The following is a 21,251-nucleotide window of genomic DNA, read 5'->3' as shown; positions in this document are numbered from 1 at the left end:
TTTAGGGCCTAGATTGTACAGTCAATTTTCTAAGTATCACTGTAATGTCCTGCCTGTTATTTTTCACCTGGCAGACAGGCATGTTTGTGGGAAATGCAGACTGCAGGCATTCAAGTTACACCCTGCACCTACCCAACCTCCGTAAGCCCATCCATTTTGCTATCCTATATCCTGTCCTGCCTTCTCCGTAGTCCATTTCCTGCTAGTTCAGGCTGACTTTCTAATGAACCCGCCTTTACTTTTCCCATGGGGACGGAGCAGCCATTATGCACAAAATATATGAACATGTTTGTGGGTTTAGCCATCTACTGTCTTCATAGAACCAATTCTAATGGTCTTGTTAATGATTGGTTTCAGTTAAAAATTCTAAAAATAAAGAAAAAGCAGCACAAGTCAACTTTCAGATTAGCAAACGCATGGTTAAACATGTAAAGTACAAGAACTAATAATGGCTATGGGGAGTAGGTGGAATATATCTAGATATTGAGTATGGAACCCCTATCTAATCCTTTATCGGTCACTGCCACTAATGTCAAACCTTTCGCTGATTGCTAGCCTGAATCCGGAATGGTTAGTTTTGATCTTATCTATGGTTCTTCAGTATGTTGCAGAGTCTGAGGTCTTGGATGCCAGTTGTTTGCCTCGTTGTCAGACGGTCGATTTTTGCATAAATTATACTAAATTTGTGGCTTGGGGTTAATGAGGAGCCAGATTGCAATCCTAGCTAGTTTTATTTTTCCAGTAAGCTTAATTAATCTTACAGAAGATTTAAATTTTGATCCTCAGTTCTTACCTCTAGCCAATGAAGTGGTTTAACAGGTGGTTTAACGGGGCCATGTTCAATACATTTATAATGGTACTTGCCAACCTCGGACACATCACAATTGTAAAACTTAGGAATATTTCATTTAATTTCAAAATACTTTATTCGGTTTTCTTATGCAAAACCATAAAAGTTCATAGACATAAAAATAAAAACTCAATAACTTTCCAGTAAAATACATAACACAAGATACACCATTTAAAAGGCAAATTGATTCATTACATTAGGGTCCCATTATTGCATGGTAAAGATGGCATCGTTGAAGAGGGTACCAATTCAAGTCTATGTGTCCAGACATTTCCTATACTTCATTGCACTTCTTAAAAAACCAGCCACATGAGGTATACATTCAGGTTTTAACAATTGTAAATAAAGCAATGCAGGACGAATTTGAGCGAAATTCAGCCTTTTTAAAACCGGTTTTAGATAAAAAGCCCTTGGGAATTCATAATATTTACATAAAAACATGAAGTGCAGCAAATCCTGTGGAGACAAATTGTCGCAGCCACTGGCTGCCAACACCCTTCCCTTTATGACACCCCCTAGGGACTGCTAATAACAAGTGGAACATGTTAAACCTGAGTCTGGTTAGTAAAAAACTCTCATAGGCAGGTAAAGGCCAAAGTAAGTAGGGTTCCACAGCGGACGAGGTTTTGAGCATCAGGTGAAGACTCACATTAGGCTTCAACAGCTCCCTTTCCTCCCTTTCTGATGTTTTGCGCATGGTAAAGGATTGTTTTATATACGCTACATCTTTGCTGGTGATGCCTTCTGGATTTAAAAACAGATCATCGCGCCCCTCCTTACTAAAACTAGTTTTAAGGTATTGCATCCAAGGAATTTTGGACATACAATCTAGGCTTAAGGTCTCTTTAAGAAGAATATGGGTAAGACCTAGATGTTTGTTAAGCCAACACTGTAGCCAAAAAATGAGGGGTCGCAGGGACAGGGTATCGCTGATGAAAGGAGTGCCCGTCTCTTCATGCACAGTCATGTCTGCGGTCCCCAGGGGTACACACAAAAGCTGCTTCAGGAATTTGTTTTCAACCACCTGGAGACACTCTAGATTACAGTGTCCCCATAGTTCGCTCCCATAGCTAGCTATTGAAATGCTCTTTGCATGATAGATCTTCAGCATAGCCGCTATCGGTCTGTTGCGCATTCTTGCAGCAAATCCAAAAAGTGCAGCATTAGCCCTCTTAACTTCTCCTTTTTTCTTGTTCAAGAGTTGGGCCCAATTTAGCTGATGATCTAGTAGAACACCCAGATAAGAAAAGGTTGTACATGTGGGCACGTTGATATCATCAACCTTAAAGGGATACTGCTTTTTTTATTTTTGCCCCGTCTGCATTATATAGGATTTTGAATTGTTTATGGTCAGGTCTCGCCTAGCCATAAACCCATGGAAAGAGTCAAGCAAAGTTTGAAGACCTTTCGGCGTACGAGCCAAGAGGACTGCGTCTTCTGCATATAGCAGGACGGGCAGTCCTCGTCACCCCCACGTAGGGATAGTCAGCCCCTGTCTTTACCAGTACACTTTCAAGGTCATTTATATAGAGGTTAAAAAGAAAGGGGGCCAGGATACACCCCTACCTGACCCCCCGACTAGTTGTAAAGTTTCTTGTCACCTTGAGGTCTGTATTATATCTTACATTAGCCTTAGTATCTTTATGTAGATCTTTCAGGAAATTCACCAGGTATTTCTCAACCCCCATGGCCTCCATGGACTGCCACAGCCTTCCTCGATTGACACAGTCAAAAGCCGAGGAAAGGTCCATGAAGGCCATGTAGATGGTCCCTGGCCGTGAAAGTGTGTATTTACCCAAAATCAAGTACAAGTTTAGGCCTTGAGCCATAGTTGAATGCCTCATGCGGAACCCATACTGAATGTCAGCTATAATGTTTTTCTCCTCCGCCCATGTAGTCAACCTCTTCAGGATGACACTTCCTAAAACTTTAACAATAGAATCAATCAGGGAGATGGGCCTATAATTAATTGTGCAAGATCTGTCACCCTTCTTGAATACGGGTACTATAGTTGATACTCCCCAGGATGAGGGGCAACACTTTTTCGCTGCAGCATTTCCCACCGCTACTAAGATAGGAGCCCAGAACAGAGGGTTAGATTTAAGTAAATCGGGGGGAATACCATCAGGGCCTGGTGCTTTCTTGTTTGAAAGATTATTAATTCCCTCCGTCATTTCCAGTTCGGAGAACACCATGGTGTCCAATCCCATCATCTCTTTTGGCTGGACTGGATGGGAAGCTATATCTTGAAAAATTTGGGTAAAATGGGAAACCCATTCTTCCTCCGTGATATTGGACCCAACTTCCTTCACTACTGGTGTTAACAGAGGCGAACGGTTAACTGTAGACCAAAATCTGAAGCCGTTTGTTACGGTCGAGGAGTCTAAAAGCTCCCTCAAAAGTGCGTTTTTCAGCTCCATTTTCCTTTTAGCCAGGGTGTTCTTAAAGTTTAACCTTAATGCACTAATCAGGAGTCTATCCCGAGGGGTGATTCTAAGGGCCTTTTTCAAATCTCTAGCTGCTTTAGAGCAGTTATGGCAAAACCATTCAGGATCTCCAGATAAGGGTTTCCCCCCCGGGGCGTGCAACATCTCTCCCACCTTAAATGCAATACACTCAAAGCTTTAAGGACTCCCACCTCCAAAGATTCATCGCTAAGACAGCTTTTGAAATCAGCTTCGCACTCTTTTATAGGTCGAGCCTAGACGAAAGCAAAGCGAAGCTTTGCTGTCTAGGTCGACAACTTATGTAATCACTTTCAGGGGAATGTGGACAGCAGACTGTCACGAGCGTCTCCTGCCGGAGATTCTACCTCGTGAGCGCGCACGCCCAGCCCGGCGCCGTGCACGTCCCCTGCCACAGACACACGTGCGCAGGCAGGCAGGCAGGCAGACACATGCACACACTGAGTCCCCCATCGGACGCCGCCCCGCAGGCCGGAACACAGCACTAGTTCTCATGTGTTTTTCATAGTTGCTGTTCGTGATATAGAAGTCAATGTGTATCATCCTTTGACCCGCCCTGTCCTATGAAGCTGCGCCCCGCGCCCCGGCTCTAGCCATGCATTTAAAGCCGCGTTCACGGGTTGTGGAGCGTCCCGCCTCCCTTCAGACCGGGCTGCGCACCCTGAATCCCCCAGCCAGGGTCCGGGTCCGCGAGACTCACCTAGCGCCTCCCCGCGCAGCACCAAGAGGCAGAGGAAAAGCGAGATGAGGAGTGGAGGTACCATGGCGGCGTCAACGGCGGCTGTACCGGGATTCAATACAACATCCCCCTTCTGATGGGTGGAGAGAGAGACCAATCAGAGCACCGCACCGCACACATTTGACGGAAGAATCGCAGTAGTCGTGCAAATGCTAGGACAGCAGCGGTTCGTGCGCGTGACACACAGCTTCCGGGACAAACAAAGACCACGGGTGGACACGCCCTCCTGACCGGCTCATTCACTTCTACCGCGAAAACAAGAATGATGGGCCTGGATCTCTGGCAACGCTTGTCATCATCGCGCACATTTCACGACAGCAACAAGACGGGAATAAAAATAGAGAAATAAACGGGAGTTCCGACTCACAAAGGTTCCTTCTCAGTAGTATCGTTTTCGTACTTTAATGCAGCAACAACCAATTGAAAGGAGCCACTCCACCTGCACGAAGCACATTTTGTATTTATTTATTAATTTATTTGATGCGTTTTTCTCTCGCGCGAACTTTACCCGAAGGTGTCCGAGGCTTCACAATAGGAACGTTAATGATACATGAGGAGAACATTACAAGTGGGCATTTTACAAAAGCAAACGTTACATTATATGAGGCAAAGGTGACACTTGTGCAGGTATCAAGAGCAAACAAAATACGCTTTCTGCCCCTCATCCCGGTCTAAAGGTGCGGAGAGCGTCTTTGTGTCTGAGCATCTACCGGCACAGCTCTTGCTCTTCCCCGCCTGTGCTCTGAGCGCAGGGATGCTCCCTCAGGAAACGCGCTGAGCCAGCCCAGGTGTGCAGCAGGAGGCGCAGCTGTATACCTGCAGCAAGGGTAGGACGGGGAGAGGCACACAGCACCTCAGAGCTCCGGAGCAGCTGTCGCACCAGCAGCATGGAGGAGCCGGGCTGCGCGCAGACCCCGCTGGCCCCAAGCGAGGAGGAACTGCTTGCCGTAGGCGCCGGCGACGGGCCCAACCTGCCCCTCGGACCCACGCCCAGCCAGAGCCATTTCCAGGTGGACCCGGTGACGGAGTGGGGAGCCACGAAGGCCCGGGACGATGAGGCCACGGTGGGGTAAGCTTTCAGAACTGGGACACGGCGCGGAGCGAGGCCGGCATCCATCACTTGGGCGGGCAGCATCACTACTACTATGACACGCACACAAACACCTACTGTATACATACCTTCGGACACCACACCGTTGATGCCTTGCCCCGCATCGACCACTTTCGGCACACTGCCGCCGACCTGGGCTAGAAGCTGCTGTGTTTCAGCTTGATGAGCTGGAGAAGGTGAGGCTGCGATCGGGGCATGCTGAGGGTGGATTATGGAGGGATGTTGAGAGCGATGGAGAGGCCACCCTATGGAGGCAGAGACGTGGGTCAGGTCTGTACGCATTGGATGCTTCTGGAGCATTGTGTGGGTAATGTGTAGAGTGAATTCATGACCGACAAGGGAATAGAGGACCAGTACAGAACGAAGACACGGAAGGCAAAGGTAAGTAGGATGCTCATTAGTAGAGGCACAGTACAGAGTATAGCAATCTTTTTGTGTAGGTTAGCTAGAGGACGGCACTGCCACGCAGAGGGTATGAGTCATTTATAGTTGGGCATGGAATCCACCCGAATGCAGTCCTGTAAGTGCAGGGCCATGTCCTAGAATGTCTATGATCTGCATGTAGAAGTTGCAGAATAAAAAGGGTACGCTCATGTTTTGTTGATTGCATGGAGCATGAAGGACCGTGATGGTGGTCAGGACAGCTATCCTGTCAGTTGAGTGTAATGGGATGTGTGGACTTATCGCATTAATGACCGAGCTTGTGCAGGGTCACGTGTGTGTGCATCTGTTGGAGTTTGTTCATGGGCTGCATTTGTTATAAAATTGCACAGTGTGTGCAAAGTCCTCAAGGGACAACATAGAGGAATTGAAATGGATGTTTAGTATTTGTTTAAAATGACTAGTGAGAATTCTTCATAGTTCTTCCTTTCTGAAGTGACAGCACAACATGGCACCCAATGGCTCGTTTACTGTGTTATCTTAGAGTTAATTTACAGGCAATAGGTCAGCAATGACCATGCGATGTATGTGATTGCTGCCTGGTTGTGGAATTAATCCCAATCTAATTGCTGATGCAGACAATAGCCAAGTGCAGTTGGTTGCTGGAAGAACATTCTGATCAGTATCTGGTTAAGTGACTACTTAATGAACTCTTCTAACTTGATATCCGTTGTTGGTGCTCAGGCATTCATGCTGTTTGCCAGTGGTTTGTTGCATTTTGTTGTTCAAGGGTGCAGTTCTGTAATTTTTTTATTCTTAATCTGTACATTGCCCATTACTCTGTTATCAATGCCCGATGGAGTTAGGAGATTGCAGTGGACGCAGATAAAAACGTCATCTGGACATTTGCATTTCTCGACCCCTAATGGGGAGTGACATATGGGCCCCTGAAGGGACGACTGTGATGAGTAATGCAAAGACTGAGTCCTAAAACCCAGCTGGCTCGTGTCCGTGCAGTTTTTCTGAAGCCTTTGTACTTTGCCTCACACACAACCACACACACAACCATACAACCACACACACACAACCACACCGTCGGTGCACACTTTCACCAGGCACAGACACCATCAGTCGTCAATGCACGCTTTCACTGGGCACAAACGCCACCAGCCGTCAGTGCACACTTTCACCAGGCACACATATACCAGCAGTCAGTGCATGCTTTCACCAGACACACACACACACACCACCAGCAGTCAGTGCATGCTTTCACCAGACACACACACACACACCACCAGCAGTCAGTGCATGCTTTCACCAGACACACACACACACCACCAGCAGTCAGTGCATGCTTTCCCCAGACACACACACACACACACACACCACCAGCAGTCAGTGCATGCTTTCACCAGACACACACACACACACACACACACACACACACCACCAGCAGTCAGTGCACGCTTTCACCAGACACACACGCACACCACCAGCCGTCAGTGCACGCTTTCACCAGGCACACACACCACCAGCCGTCAGTGCACACTTCCCCCAGCCATACACACCACCAGCCATCACTGCACAATTTCTACAGGCACACACACCACCACCCATCAGTACACACATCAATTGTTACTTTACTTTTAAACATATTCATCTAAAGTGCAGCATGCCACCATTGCTACGATAATAAATACACATTTTTTTGGCCTTCAATTTATAGACTTTTGTTGCATTTGGTGTTGCAATATTTAGCAATGCCAATAGCTCAAACGTAATTAATGCGAGACCTATTGCATTGGAAATGCTTGTTTAAGTCTGTCAAGGAATAGGGATGGGATGACCTGATTCCATTTGATACGCCGACCCCCATTAATAGCTTGCATCATGTTGCCTCCAGTGACTCTATCCTTTTTTTTTTTTTTTTTAGAAGAGTCCCTCCCAGTGATACACAGACTAGGTTATGGTCACTGTGTGCACTTGGAATTACACAGAAACCCATGACTAAGGTCATAATAGATCTAGAAACTAGGATAGCATCTATGAAGGTTCCATGATTTCTACCCTTAAACGTGGGTTCCATTTGCGTTTTTAGTGGTGATGCTATACTCATTGTAAACATCAAGTCATGCTCATCAAGCATAAGATTCAGCGCATTTCCCTGTTTTGTGTGCTCAAAATGTAAACCCGCTATTAACGTGCAACCCATGGTCGCCAAGGTTTTTAACATGGGATCTCCGCAAGGGTGCACATTAAAATCACCTGCGAGAATCAAGTTCTTTCTGTTTGGACCACGACACCGATTAATAAAGTTTTGCAATTCGGTGATCCTACATCCCACACTCTTATTACTTGAGTTATAAAAATTTACCACACACAAGCTGCTGTCGTCTTTCCCCAATATAATGGCCTGACTATTTCTGTTATCGGAGGGGAAAGCCCTTATACTGCTTCTTAGGGCTAGGGAGGTGTAAATAACCATTCCTTCAGAAGCACGGCCACTATTTGAACTAGTTGCTGGTATAGTAAATGATCTATACCCCTCCAGAGATAAGTTGCAGCTTGTATCCCATGTCTCTTGAAGACAAATGATGGAATATTGGCTTTAAAACTGCACCCATAGGGGTCTGTAACCTTCCCTAGCAATCCTGCGATGTTCCAGCAGAGAACATTATATTCTAAATTAACGTCTTTTGTCACAAAGATGGGCTTATTGGTTAGATCTGGCTTTAATAGACCAAGAGGGTTTTCCTCCCGAGAGCCTTGTTCTACTACTGTGACCATTGTATCTGGGATCGTCTCCAAAATGTCAGGGACTATCCCTGGACTGACTGTTGTTAAAGGGTGTCCAATCAACAGGTTAGATTCTATAGGGGGGGGATGAAAGATAGAGTTACCACCCAGTCAGTCGCAGTCATTAAGGCCCGAGAGGATGTTATATAGCCTTATAGCTTGCCGTAGCGGGCTATACCGGCTATTAAAGGCCCGCTGAATCTTTAAAGGCCCGGGCCTAAGGCAAGGGACTTTAACGAGACAGCGGGACTTTAATTGCCAGTATAGCCCTGCTAGGAAGGGCTATAAGGCTATTAGAACATTCTGCCACTAGAGGGCAGAATGTTCTAACAAATTAAACAAAGGGTTCTCGAAGCTCGAGGGGATGTAAATCCCCTCGAGCTTCGAGAAGCCTTTGTAGAACATTGCTCTGCAGGCCTTTACCTGCCCGTAGAAGCAGGGAGCACGCCATTGTCTGCAATGGAGCTCCCAACATTCCAATGTTCTAATATCTGTTAGAAGCCTCTGAACATGGGAAGTATCCTAATCCACCCCTCATGAGAACTCCATTGGATCTCGGTGTGTTTATATCCCACCCCTCTAGTTCTCTATGGTAAGGTGTCTTGTTAACCAACCTCCTGTTCCTGTTGTTAATACCATCTAACTGTCCCGGCCTGTAAAAAAACCCAAGAGGTAGAATTTCTATGCCCTGTCCTCCCTTGGAGATGCCTCTCTCTGCTTCCCTCAAAATCCTTTCAACTGGTACCGGGCTGTTAAAGTTTACCACTATACAGTCTCCTTCTCTACATTTTCTAGTGCGGCCCAGCCAGGCTACTCTCCGAGCCATGATTATATCATGCCCTACCATTTGACCTTCTACGGTGTTGCGGGATAGGCAATGAGTAACCTTGTTTTTAATCTGGGAGAAATTCTTTCTCCCCCTCGGGAAGGGGAGGAACATTTGCCAGAACGACTACTAGTGGGGTACTTTGTAGTGGTAGATTTAAGTTAATCCGACTACCTTTGTCGTGGGCTGTTTTATTATTTTGATCAATTCCTCTAGTCTGTGGCGATGGATGTTTTCCTTCTCCAAGGTGGATCACTTGTGTCCCCGTGAGGCTGCTACTTCCCTCCTCACCCTGAACACTATCTTTTTTACCGGTAGTTATAGGATCCCCATTATTTAGGGGTCCACTCTCTTTAGATATGTCAGGTTGTCTAGTTCTGGATGTAGGTGGTTGGGTGGATTCAGTCCGTTTACTTGTATTTATTAGCTGTCCCCCGCTTCGCTTACTATCTATTAGCGAGTGTAACAGTTGCGTGTTGTGTAATGTGGCTTGTTGTAGATTACCCAAGTTATCATAGATTATTTTTAGTCTCTCAATTAAGGGGAGCATTAGGGATTTTACGATCTGTTCCACCTGCCACAATTAATCCTCCTTCTCCCTGTATGGTCATTGGCAATCGCTTCGGTGGCTGATGGGGGTCAGGATTGGATGGTGAGGAAATGCTCCTGCAAATAGCAGGGGCGGGGACTTGTAAAGAATGGCAAAGGGCTGGTCGACTACCTACTTTATTCACGATTTTGGCTATCTTGGGACATTTACCCTTCTGTCCTCCCCCCCCCCCCCCCCATCTCTTCCTTTTCCTCGTTCGTTTAGTGTTTAGGGTGACTTTGTCTATGGTGGAACGTACGTTGGCCTTTGTGGGGGGGATGTTAGTGTTCCCGGTTTCCTCCCGAGTAGTGTTACCGTTCTGTGAACAATTTCCCAAGCTAATTATACTTAGTGTGTCAGACAATATACTGAGCTTTGGGTCCACTAAGCACTGATTTACTCGATTTTCAGGGGTGGTACAGTTTTTAAGTATGCCTAATGAAGCTGAGGGATTCTATGGAGAGTCGTTTCTCTGTAATTTCTATCTCCCGTCCCTGGTGATAAAGTTGTCCAATGTTCCGGTAATACTTCCCCCGGTAAGTTTAATCCCTTTACATAGTCGCGAAGACATGAGCGCTAGAGTAGATTAACCTTAATCAAACCAGTAGACGTTTGGAGCAAAAGAGTCTTGTTCACCAGCTTTGGTAAATCGAGTGTCAGGGGGGTGGCCTGTCCCGGCCTCCTCCGGCCACTGACGGCCGCAGACTGTCCTGCCCTTGTCCTGGGCTTCTCCCGGTGCTTCCCGCGCGCGTCCTCGCGGGACGACGTACCAGGCGAGTCTTTATGCGCCTCCTGGCACGTGGAAATTGTGTGTTCTGCCCCAGAGGATCCTGGGGGTTGTAGGCGTCGGTGGCGACAGCAGCGGTAGGAACGGAGGAGCCAAGCCCGGACGGTCGATGAGAGCAAGGGGCGGAGCAAAGCCCAGCCGCGTGAGGGGAAGCGTCGGGACCGACCAAACAGACCACCGTCCAGCCCCAGGTAATCTTGCAGCGTCCAGCAAACACCGAGTTTATTAGCCAATTAAACTCGAAAAGGCATTGTTGGGGTGGAGTTCCAAAGAGCACAACCTTCTGCTTCTTTATAAAATGCTTCACTGGCTGCCATAACCAGACTGTAGTTAGCCTGTTTTCTTTACTCCGCTCCAACGCTACTTGTGAGACACAGGTCCCTGTGAGACCCCTCACGCCGTGACCCTGAGCGCATGCTCACCTGCGCAACAATTTGGAGAAAAAAAAGGAATATGCTCTTAGAGAAATTGCTTTCTTATTCAATGAAGCTTTGGCCCAAGCACTGCGACTAATTTCCTTTGTCGTCTTCTGAAGTGACTTCACTCCGTGTAACTTGTAGATGTTGCAGCTGATTGCCTAGTGGTAATGTGAGACCAATTTGCGACACTGGACATTACTGATCACTGTAAGAAGTTGGGTGATTGTTTGTGCTGAATGTGAGGTCTGCGCAAGTAAAAGGTCTACAATTTCCCCTTATTGGGAACCAAGCACATCACTGGAATGCTTGACTCTCAGGATAGCGAAGCAGAGCAGTCCACGGCCTACTCCGGATAGGTGGTTTGGGCTAGTAATAGCCATTCACTGGCACGCAATAATGACACTCAATAAATTATTGTTCTGTCAGTACTTTTCACGTAAAAAAGGAAAATGATATTTATTACATGGAAGACTAGATACTAAATGTTAATTTACAAATGTATACAAATGTATACATAAGGCATTGATCAAAAATCACTGTCTGCATTCTACCATCAATAAAGTATTTGAAAGGAACATAACGTGTCTGTGTCTTTTCTATACTCCTTGAGGCCACATAAATTTCAGCCATAGAACTAACCCCTAGAGCAGTGATCTTCAAACCTTTTAACTCCTTCCACGCTCATGACGAGCCCAGCTCGTCATGCAGTAGCCTGCTGCTACACTCATGACGAGCTGAGCTCGGCATGAACTAATGGAAAAGGGCCAAAGTCAGCGCAGCAGGGGAATTGCCATAGCATTGAAGGTGTTAATGCGACGCCCCCGTGAAAAGAAAATTCACTGGAGGCCCCCCTCAACATTTTTCACAATTATTCCATTAAACTGCCACTGTTTAAATATGTCTATACTTATTTAAAGATTGCAGTTAGGCATGGGCGGATTTTGCGGATTCGCAATCCGCGAATTTGCGGATTTGCGGATTTGCGGATTGCGAAAATCCGCAAAATCCGCGAATCCTTGCGGATTTTGCAGATTTTTTTTTGGGTGTTCGCACGGGTTTCTGCAAGTTCGCGAGGGTTTTGTGCAATTTCGCAAATTGCGAACTTACTTGTCAGGTCGCCAGTTTTGCGAACTTGTTGTTTCTACGTGCCCAGCCTGTTTGCAAGCCTTTCTTCATCACTGCCACCCTCTGTCACCACTGGCACTCTTTGTTCACCCATGCCACCCTCTGGCACACCCATGTCACCCTCTGTGTCATCACAGCACCCTCTGGTTCACCAGTGTACATTATTGGGGCAAACAAAGCACTGCCATCCTCTGTCAACACTGGCACTCTGGTTCACCCATGCCACCCTCTGGCTGTCACACCCATGCCACCCTCGGTGTCATCACAGCACCCTCTGGTTGACCAGTGAGTGTACATTATTGTGGCAAAGCAAAGCACACCTGCTAAGTGCCTTAAGTGCATAATTAAATTACAACAAAACCTGACCTGCCCCAACTGACATTAATGAAGGCTGGCACCTGCTTGTCTGCTCCCTTTCCTTTCCTTTTCCTGTTTGTTGCAATGTAATTTTTTTTTAACAGGAACCTAACCGAATTCTGGAGGGCCCCTTCAGGAAGCACTACAGGGAATGGTTACAAATGATGAGGTTGAACTTTTGCACCTGCTCATAGCTTTTCCTTTTGCAACATAGCCAGCCCCCAACACCACCCCAAAAGTCGAAAAACACACACAAAAATCACCACAAACAACATCAACTTATCAACTTACTTGTGAAATCAAATTTTGAATCCAAAAGGCCTCAAATCCAAATATCCAGCAGCATCCACAAAAAGTAATCCTTCCCAGTCAAGATCGAATCCAAAATGGCCAGGAAAGGAAACAGGAACAGGAAGTTGGAGACTGGGGCACTTCCTTCACCCCTCCCCAATGGAGGAACTTGCTGGACAGGAACAGGAAGTTGGAGACTGGGCCACTTCCTTCCTTCACTCCTCCGCCATTTTTTTTTTTGTAATTTCGCGAGTGCGAGATTGTTGCTGCCCGCGCCGCGGGCCGCGAGCAGTGCGAACACAAGCAAAAAATCCGCAGCGCGCGGATTTGCGGATTTTGCGGGAAATCCGCGAATCTCGCGGATTGCGGATTTACCGAAAATCCGCAAAATCCGCGAGCGGAACGGATTTTACGCCCATACCTAATTGCAGTGAAGTTCTGTTACTGTTTTAAAAATGCAATCAAATGTTTATTACCAAACATACTATTGTGGTAAGTCAGACCTTACAAACTGTAAAATTATCCACAGTGTGAATATTAGACATGGGGGTTTTGAAGAATATTTGAAGTCCCTTCCCCTTTGACACCTTCTCCCAGCCAGGATAACAAGCATTTGCAATGCAATAGGTCTTGCATTCACACGAGTTTGAGCTATTGGCATTGTAAATAACATTGCCTTTTATTTATGTTTTGTTTTTTAAAATTTAAATATAAGGCATTGTCATTTACAATGCCAATAGCTTAAACTTGCGTAAATGCAAGAGATATTGCAGTGCAAATGCCTGTTGCTGATGGTGCAGCTCTTCTGTCCAGAAGCATCGCCAGAGAACTTTAGTAGCACTGAGTTCCTAAAGCATTACTTCCTAGATGATCTTCTATGGCGCCTCTGCGGTGTTATTGTAACTAACTCTCCGGGCAGTTGCCGATTCGCCGGCGAAAACTAAGCGCTGCCCTTTACCACTGGTTGTTTATAGTTACGATTGGACATTTGGGCAGCGGAGAGGCATGCAACTTATTGTAGTAGGTTATCAAATGTGTAATATTGTATGGGCTCTCTTCAAGACGCTGACACAACAAAGTATTCTGATGCTGACATCACTTCCCGTCCTGGATGGTAGAGTCATTTATGGGTCCGGGGACAGGTGCTTGAGAGGGGGTCAGCGCAGATGACTGAGTAGCGGGGCAGTGGAGGAAAGGGGGTAGCGGTGGGGGTGGGAGAGATGCAAATGGTAGAGCAAGGCAGAGGCAAAGTGCAGGAGCGGTACAGAGGCACTGGGTGGAGAGGTACTGTGGCACTGGGTGGAGAGGTACTGTGGCGCTGGGTGGAGAGGTACTGATGGTACAGGGCGCTGGGTGGAGAGGGTACAGGGCGCTGGGTGGAGAGGGTACATAGACGCTGGGTGGAGAGGTACATAGGCATTGGGTGGAGAGGTACATAGGTTCTGGGTGGAGAGGTACATAGGTGCTGGGTGGAGAGGTACAGAGGCGCTGGGTGGAGAGGTACAGAGGCGCTGGGTGGAGAGGTACAGAGGCGCTGGGTGGAGAGGTACAGAGGCGCTGGGTGGAGAGGTACAGAGGCGCTGGGTGGAGAGGTACAGAGGCGCTGGGTGGAGAGGTACAGAGGCGCTGGGTGGAGAGGTACAGAGGCGCTGGGTGGAGAGGTACAGAGGCGCTGGGTGGGGAGGTACAGAGCTGAGGCCAGGGGCCTGGACAGGGCGGGCGCTAGGTGCGGGCACCCGGTGGACACAGAATGCGAGGAGAGGAGGCAGGTAGGACAGGGCAGGCGCGAGGTACGGACACCCGGTGGACACAGAATGCGAGGAGAGGAGGCAGGCATCGGAGAGAGCGAAGGACTGGCAAAATAATGGCTGAAGAGAAGACGGGCACTGGAGACAGACTGGGAATGAGGAGAAAACTGGATGTAAGCTTTGGTAGAAGAAGAGAGACAACCTCTAAAGAGACAGACAATGTCCATTGAAAGGTAGAAAAGGTTAATCTATGGGGGTGACAGGCAGGCAGAGGCATGTATTGAACAAGGCGGAAGAGGCTGAAGAGACGCAAGAAGCCGTGCGCGTGCACATCGCCTGTCTGGGCACGTGCACATCACCTGTTCCCCTTCCAAACAAAAATCGACAACAATAGATCTCGCCAAGGTGGGCAGCGCATGCGCTGCGTCGCTAGGCGAAGCCTAAAAATGACCAAAGATGCTAATGTTAGCCCATTAACGAGCGGCTTACTGCCGCTCATTTTTTTCTGCTGACAACAAAGCACTGTTATCAGCATAATGCTTCTTTTAGTCAGAGCATGGCACCCCCCGGGATCACTCAAGGCCCCCCTAGGGGGCCCCCCACCAATGTTGGAAGACCCCAGCCCTAGAGGGTACTGCAGTTCCAGATGAAGACCAAGTCCTCCAGCCTTGAAAACGTATTCAAAGATGCTGAATATCCTTATTTTGGGAAGTGGTGGGGCTTGATAATTTTCTTGATCACGGAAGCATAGGTTCAGTTTATCAAGAAGTTAAGGGGGATAGCTGTGCTCCTGCAGCCCCCAAGCACCTTGTCAATAGAGTTGGTGGTGCCCCTGTCCTCCTTGGACCACCACAAGAGGAGAAAACATATGCAAACGGCCCCTCCAAGGTCATAATGGGGCAATCTAGCGCAGGTGCAGTGAATACTTCGAGTGTCCCTCTTGCTGCTTCAGGACACTCACGATCCTTTTTTTCATTGTTCTTTTTTAAAATTGTTTTTATTTTGTTGGGGGTACCACACTAGAGACCCTGCCATTTATTTTTGTTTTGTAGCAACACGGGGAGTCCACTCCTGCGCTATCCCAGCAGGCTTGCTGCTCCTGTGATTCTCCTCATTCTACCTGCTCTCTTGCCCACTCCTTGCGATCAGGAATCAGCATGCGGTGTCTGGCTGCGTCAAGCTTACCACCATTGGGGAGTATGTCGGTGCTCTCCCCCTTTGGCATTGGGGGGCCCGGAGTGGTGGTGTCTGGTTGCTTCCATGAAGTGTCATCTCGGACTGGAATCTGGGGAGGGTGCCCAATTCATACCCCTTCCCTGGAAATATTTAATTAGATTGTGAGGAAACTCCTGGGCACAGGTTCACCTCAGACATAATTTTCAGGCAGAGCCCCATATGGTCCATCGCCTCTTAGGAGTCAAAAGCCAGATTTTTCCAATGGCCTATTTTGGATCCTGTTGCGTTTTAGCGATCTTTTTCTGCTGGTGAGCTCTTGTCACTAGGAGCAGTTAGGAAGGTCTCTTGGCGTTGCAAAGGTGCATTTTGCAGGGTGTTGGTTACCCTGTGCCATTCTTTTTTCCTTTTTCATTGTTCTCTGATCTTGGGCACAGAAGCCCAGATCTTCCCCGTACGTAGTAAGGAAACCAGCTTCCCTTGTCCTGGATAGACCCACTTGTCCAGTTTCAATGTCCAAATCCAACAACCTGTCTATCCCCTGTGCAAGAGTTTTTAATGGGGATTGAAAGTGCTAGAAGTGAGGCACTCGTTGCCACTAGTAGGGTGTCTCATCACCCCTCCCCCTTGTTCCAACCCTCCTGCTCCTCATGCTGGGACAATCCAGGATGGCACGGTACAGAAGTCACTGCTCACATCTCCTTTGGTGATCTGAGCTCTGCCCCTAGCTGATATCCTTGCCAGGGCCTTTGGTCCCAAAACTTTAAAGGGGAGCCCCCTCCTCTGTTAGCTACAGTTGTCTGGGCGTCGTCCTTTGTTCAGTGGGCATGGGCTGTCCCAACCCTGGTATAATGTGACAGTTAATTAACAGATCAAATAGTCCTTGGATACTGAGTTACTAGGTAACTTACAGAGGACACTGAGAAATGTGGTAACTTTGATAAAAATGAAATTATCGGTCACTGAACAACTTAAAATATGAAATAATCACATTTGAGACTGAGTGCAGGGGTAACCTTCAGTTCCCTTCTGTACAAGTCAAGAGATGGATCATCCTCCTAGCTTTAACAATCTGGATATTAGTTTTGATGCTGTGATGGTCAAACCTCTGAAGTGGGTTTGGTTTCATAGATTCACCAACTGGCCTATTCTCCTTCTATTTGTACCTATATAACACCTTGGTGGTGAAGGCAGCAGGTAAATCAAGGCTGAGTTGGTTTTCCAACTTACCACATAACTAGTGGCAGAGAGCACGGAATTCCACAGTGATGCTGATAATTGACTTAGTTCCAGGTGTCCTGTCATGTTAAGTGAACTAGATCACTATACCGTCAGTGGAAGACAAAATGTGACTGCAGTATGTTTAAATGTATCAACATGGCCGCAGTACCTCGCCCGGAAATCTGTCAGCCTGTGACAAACCTGAAAACTCAAAATAAGAAATTACTGATTAGCTTAGGTTTTAAGATCAAATATAAGAAGCATAGACCATTGTCTTCTCAAGAGCCAGCATGCAGAAAATCCCTTTTGGAAGTATTAGGGTTTTTGTCCAAATGAATCAACTTAATAATAAAGTACACTTTTTTTTAAGGTAATGCTTTAAGATAGCTGGCAAGGGACCCCAAGTAATAGCAAGGGTATTCTGATAGACACAATTCTACAACTTGAGAACTGTCCTATATGTAGTTTGCATTTTCACATGTTCTCTATGTGTAATTTACTTGGATATCCTGTTTGCTTTCCTGTTTTCAGATGGATGGCGTCGCGTGCAAGAGTCCTCCAAACTACTGGACAATACATGGCCTTTGGTAAGGAATTTTGAAGATGAATGAAGTTATCTTGTTGTTATGGTACCTGAAATCTAAGGTGCCTCTTTGCCATAAAGTGGGACCACTACTGTGCAAATTCGGATGTATGTCATTACAACGCATACTTTCACAACGCATGCCATTACAACGCAAGTTTTACAACGCAGGATCCATTACAACGAAAACCTTTACAACGCATGACATTACATAGCAGATGCTATTATAACGCATGCCATTACAACGAAAGTATAGGTAAGTATATTATTTTTTAAAAATATATAATAAATTAATATTTACTAAATTAATATTATAATTACTTACATTAATTTATTTAATTTTTTTAAAGTACTATTTTTAAAACTAAACCCTTAAAATACTCTTGTACCCCAAAACCCAAACCTAGCCCTAAACCCTAAAAATACCCCTGTACCCCATAACCCAAACCTAGCCCTAAACCCTAAAAATACCCCTGTACCCCATAACCCAAACCTAGCCCTGAACCCTAAAAATACCCTTGTACCCCAAAACCCAAACCTAGCCCTAAACCCTAAAAATACCCCTTTTCCCCAAAACCCAAACTTAGCCCTGAACCCTAACAATACCCCTGTACCCCAAAACCCAAATCTAGCCCTGAACCCTAAAAATACCCCTGTACCCCAAAACTCAAACCTAGCCCTGAACCCTAAAAATACCCCTGTACCCCAAAACCCAAACCTAGCCCTAAACCCTAAAAATACCCCTGTATCCCATAACCCAAACCTAGCCCTGAACCCTAAAAATACCCCTGTACCCCATAACCCAAACCTAGCCCTGAACCCTAAAAATACCCTTGTACCCCAAAACCCAAACATAGCCCTAAACCCTAAAAATACCCCTGTACCCCAAAACCCAAACCTAGCCCTGCACCCAAAAATACCCCTGTACCCCAAAACCCAAACTTAGCCCTAAATCCTAAAAATGCCCCTGTACCCCAAAACCCAAACCTAGCCCTGAACCCAAAAAATACCCCTGTACCCCAAAACCCAAACCTAGCCCTAAACCCTAAAAAGACCCCTGTACCCCAAAACCCAAACCTAGCCCTGAACCCTAAAAATACCCCTGTACCCCAAAACCCAAACCTAGCCCAGAACCCTAAATTTTGCCAAACACCCCAAAACATATACCTCAGTACCCCAAAACATGTACTCAAATAGTCATACTTATTTTTAAAAATTACTTAAATTAATATAATAAATTGATTTTTTTAAATACATAAATTAATATTTTTATTTAGTTTTAATATTAAAAAAATTAATTAAATAATATTATAAATTAAATAAAAGAAAAAATAAAATTATATACTTACCTATACTTTCGTTGTAATGGCATGCGTTGTAATAGCATCTGCTATGTAATGCCATGCGTTGTAAAGTCATGAGTTGTAATGGATCATGCGTTGTAAAAGTTGCGTTGCAATGGTAGTGCGTTGTAAAAGTTGTGTTGTGATTGCTGTTTCCCTGCAAATTCAGTGACAAAAATAGTATAGTAAGGTTGGGAAATCAGGGAACCACAGGTAGAACAATGCGAAAGTCTGTGGGATTAACCTCCTGAAAATGTCCATGGAAATTGTTAAACCACTAACCGTACATGCTCCCTCTCAATAGGGCTGGTTCTCCAAGTATTACTCGGTAGCTCGTCTGTCAGTCTATGTTCCAGATTTGCGATCACGCTCCTGTATAGTTCACACCACCATTCCTAGGGAATCCATGTTTTGAAGTCTTTGTAATTTTGCTCCCTCCTTGAGCAATTAGAACCACAAAATGAGGAATCAATATTCAAATTTAAAAAGCGAGTGCGGATATAGCAGGTTGGCTCAGATGGGAGGATGGCCCCCACATCTCTTTCTGAAGTAACATGGCTTTTGCCCTAGGAAAGTTACTTAGTTAGAACTTTGAAAGCACTGCACTAAACGCTGTCAGATTTTGAATGCCATTGTCTGCCTTTCCATCATTGAATTCCTTTAGCTTTGGTGATTTTTTTGTTCACTTTTGGTAGAATGAAAACAAAAATATGTGCCCACTGTGTGTGTCCCAATTATGCATGGATGTGCAAATGTTCAGGGTCAACAAAAACTATTTAAAAAGCTAGGTCGTCAAATCTGAGAGGATTTAAAAAGAAAAAAGAAAAAAAAGTTTGCATTTTTATTTGTCAGTCATGTGAATGGCAAAAAGTTGTTCAGTAGAGAGCTGATGCTGCATGATAGAAACCTAGCCAACTTATATTACTGACCCATGCTGGTCTCTCTAGGAAAGTCCTTCCCTTCCCTTTGCCCCTGCCCTGCCCAGATCTGTGGATGGATGTGGAAAAATAATTAAGCCTCCCTCCCTGTCATTGCACAATGACCTTGTCAGACAGTTGTGAAAAAAAGCTTACCTCATACCCTTAGCCCAAGGGTGTGTGGGAGGGGTGCGTTTGGCAATACTTTTGGGATAAGGTCGCTACAAATTGTGTCAGTTATTTGGCTGGGGTTGAATATTCCCCACCTACAACCTCGCTGTCAAAGTGCTGTGCAGTGATTTGGTTACACCCCTCCACTTTTCACAACATTTGACTCGTCACCCCTACCCATCAACTGTGTAGGGGATTACATACACCACTCTGGTGTGCTGGTTAATCATTTGCTACCTACCCACCTCACAGTGTCATAGTGTCAGGAGTGATTTTGTCAATAAAAAGGTGAGGGTGCATGTTGGATCCCTTTACGGTGTTCACCTTACACTTGGTCAAAGGGAAGAAAATTGTAGACACAAAAAATAAACTGATCAGCTAACAGCCACTCCAGGGTTGTGTTTTTATTTGAAGAGTTACCAAATACTCTGTGACTGCATTATATTGTGGGCCAGTGAGGACCGGGACAGGGCCAGCTAACACTTTCCCCTGCACCATGTACACAGTTGGAGGTGCAGCTGCTCTGCTCCTCCATCGACTGCAGCTTCTAGGCAGTACGAATGAGGTTAGGGTAAGAAAAATGTATGTCCTCACCCTTCTGACACCTTTTATCCAGATAGGGTGAGAAAACGCTCATGAAAGCCCTACCACCCTCACACAAGGCAAGGGTAGTTAATATGACATTACTCGCACACCTAAATAATCCCTCTCGTTGTAGGCACATATTGGGTAAGATTTGAAAAACGTCATTGCTCTCGAGCAAGGTGGGGAGTAATTCTGCAGTTTCATGCAAAATGTCCAATATTTAATTAATTTTTTTCAATGTTACCAATGTACAAATGGAGCCTAGACGCACCCACTTTCCCTAACAAACACCCCACATCCTTGGCCAACCTGCATTCGTCATGGAAATACAAAATTAAAGCAAAGGTTCCAACCCACTCCATGTTCCCAGTTGGACATCACAACTCTGTTTGTCAGTAACTTTTACGGTCCTTATTTCTTCCGGGGGTTCTCACAGTTGGAAAAATGTACAATGTGAGTGGTTGAGAAGCATTTCTTTAAAATATGACTGGGTCAGAAGAGGAAGCTAAAACTAGAACGCCCCTTTTACATTTCACCCTGACATCCCCTGGGCAAATTGCTACCCTTCTTATAAAAACAAAATCTGGTTCACTGGAGGACCCTTGCCCTCCAAGAATCCTCCATCACATTTGCCACCTCGCCAGTCCAAGACTATCTGATAAATTTAATCAGATGCTCTCACAAGGAGTATTTCCCACCAGGTGGGAACAAGCATACATTCTACCGTTAATAAAGAAGTCTAATTTAGAACTAACGGATCCGGCCAATTGTCGA

General features: G+C 46.0%; 1 protein-coding gene across 1 annotated transcript in view; it reads left to right on the top strand.

The window, feature by feature from the left end:
• Window positions 1-21,251, top strand: part of RNASET2 (ribonuclease T2) — a 207,144-nt gene that overhangs the window by 69,239 nt on the left and 116,654 nt on the right. The window contains exon 4 of the mRNA XM_086927241.1: window positions 17,410-17,465. Coding sequence (XP_086783367.1) covers window positions 17,410-17,465 — 56 coding nt within the window. The remainder of the gene's footprint in view (window positions 1-17,409; window positions 17,466-21,251) is intronic.

Source organism: Lissotriton vulgaris, chromosome 6 (genome assembly GCF_964263255.1).
Source record: "Lissotriton vulgaris chromosome 6, aLisVul1.2, whole genome shotgun sequence".
Classification (NCBI taxonomy): domain Eukaryota; kingdom Metazoa; phylum Chordata; class Amphibia; order Caudata; family Salamandridae; genus Lissotriton; species Lissotriton vulgaris.
Note: the sequence above shows the minus strand (reverse complement) of the source record. Positions and strands in the feature narration are given on the sequence as shown.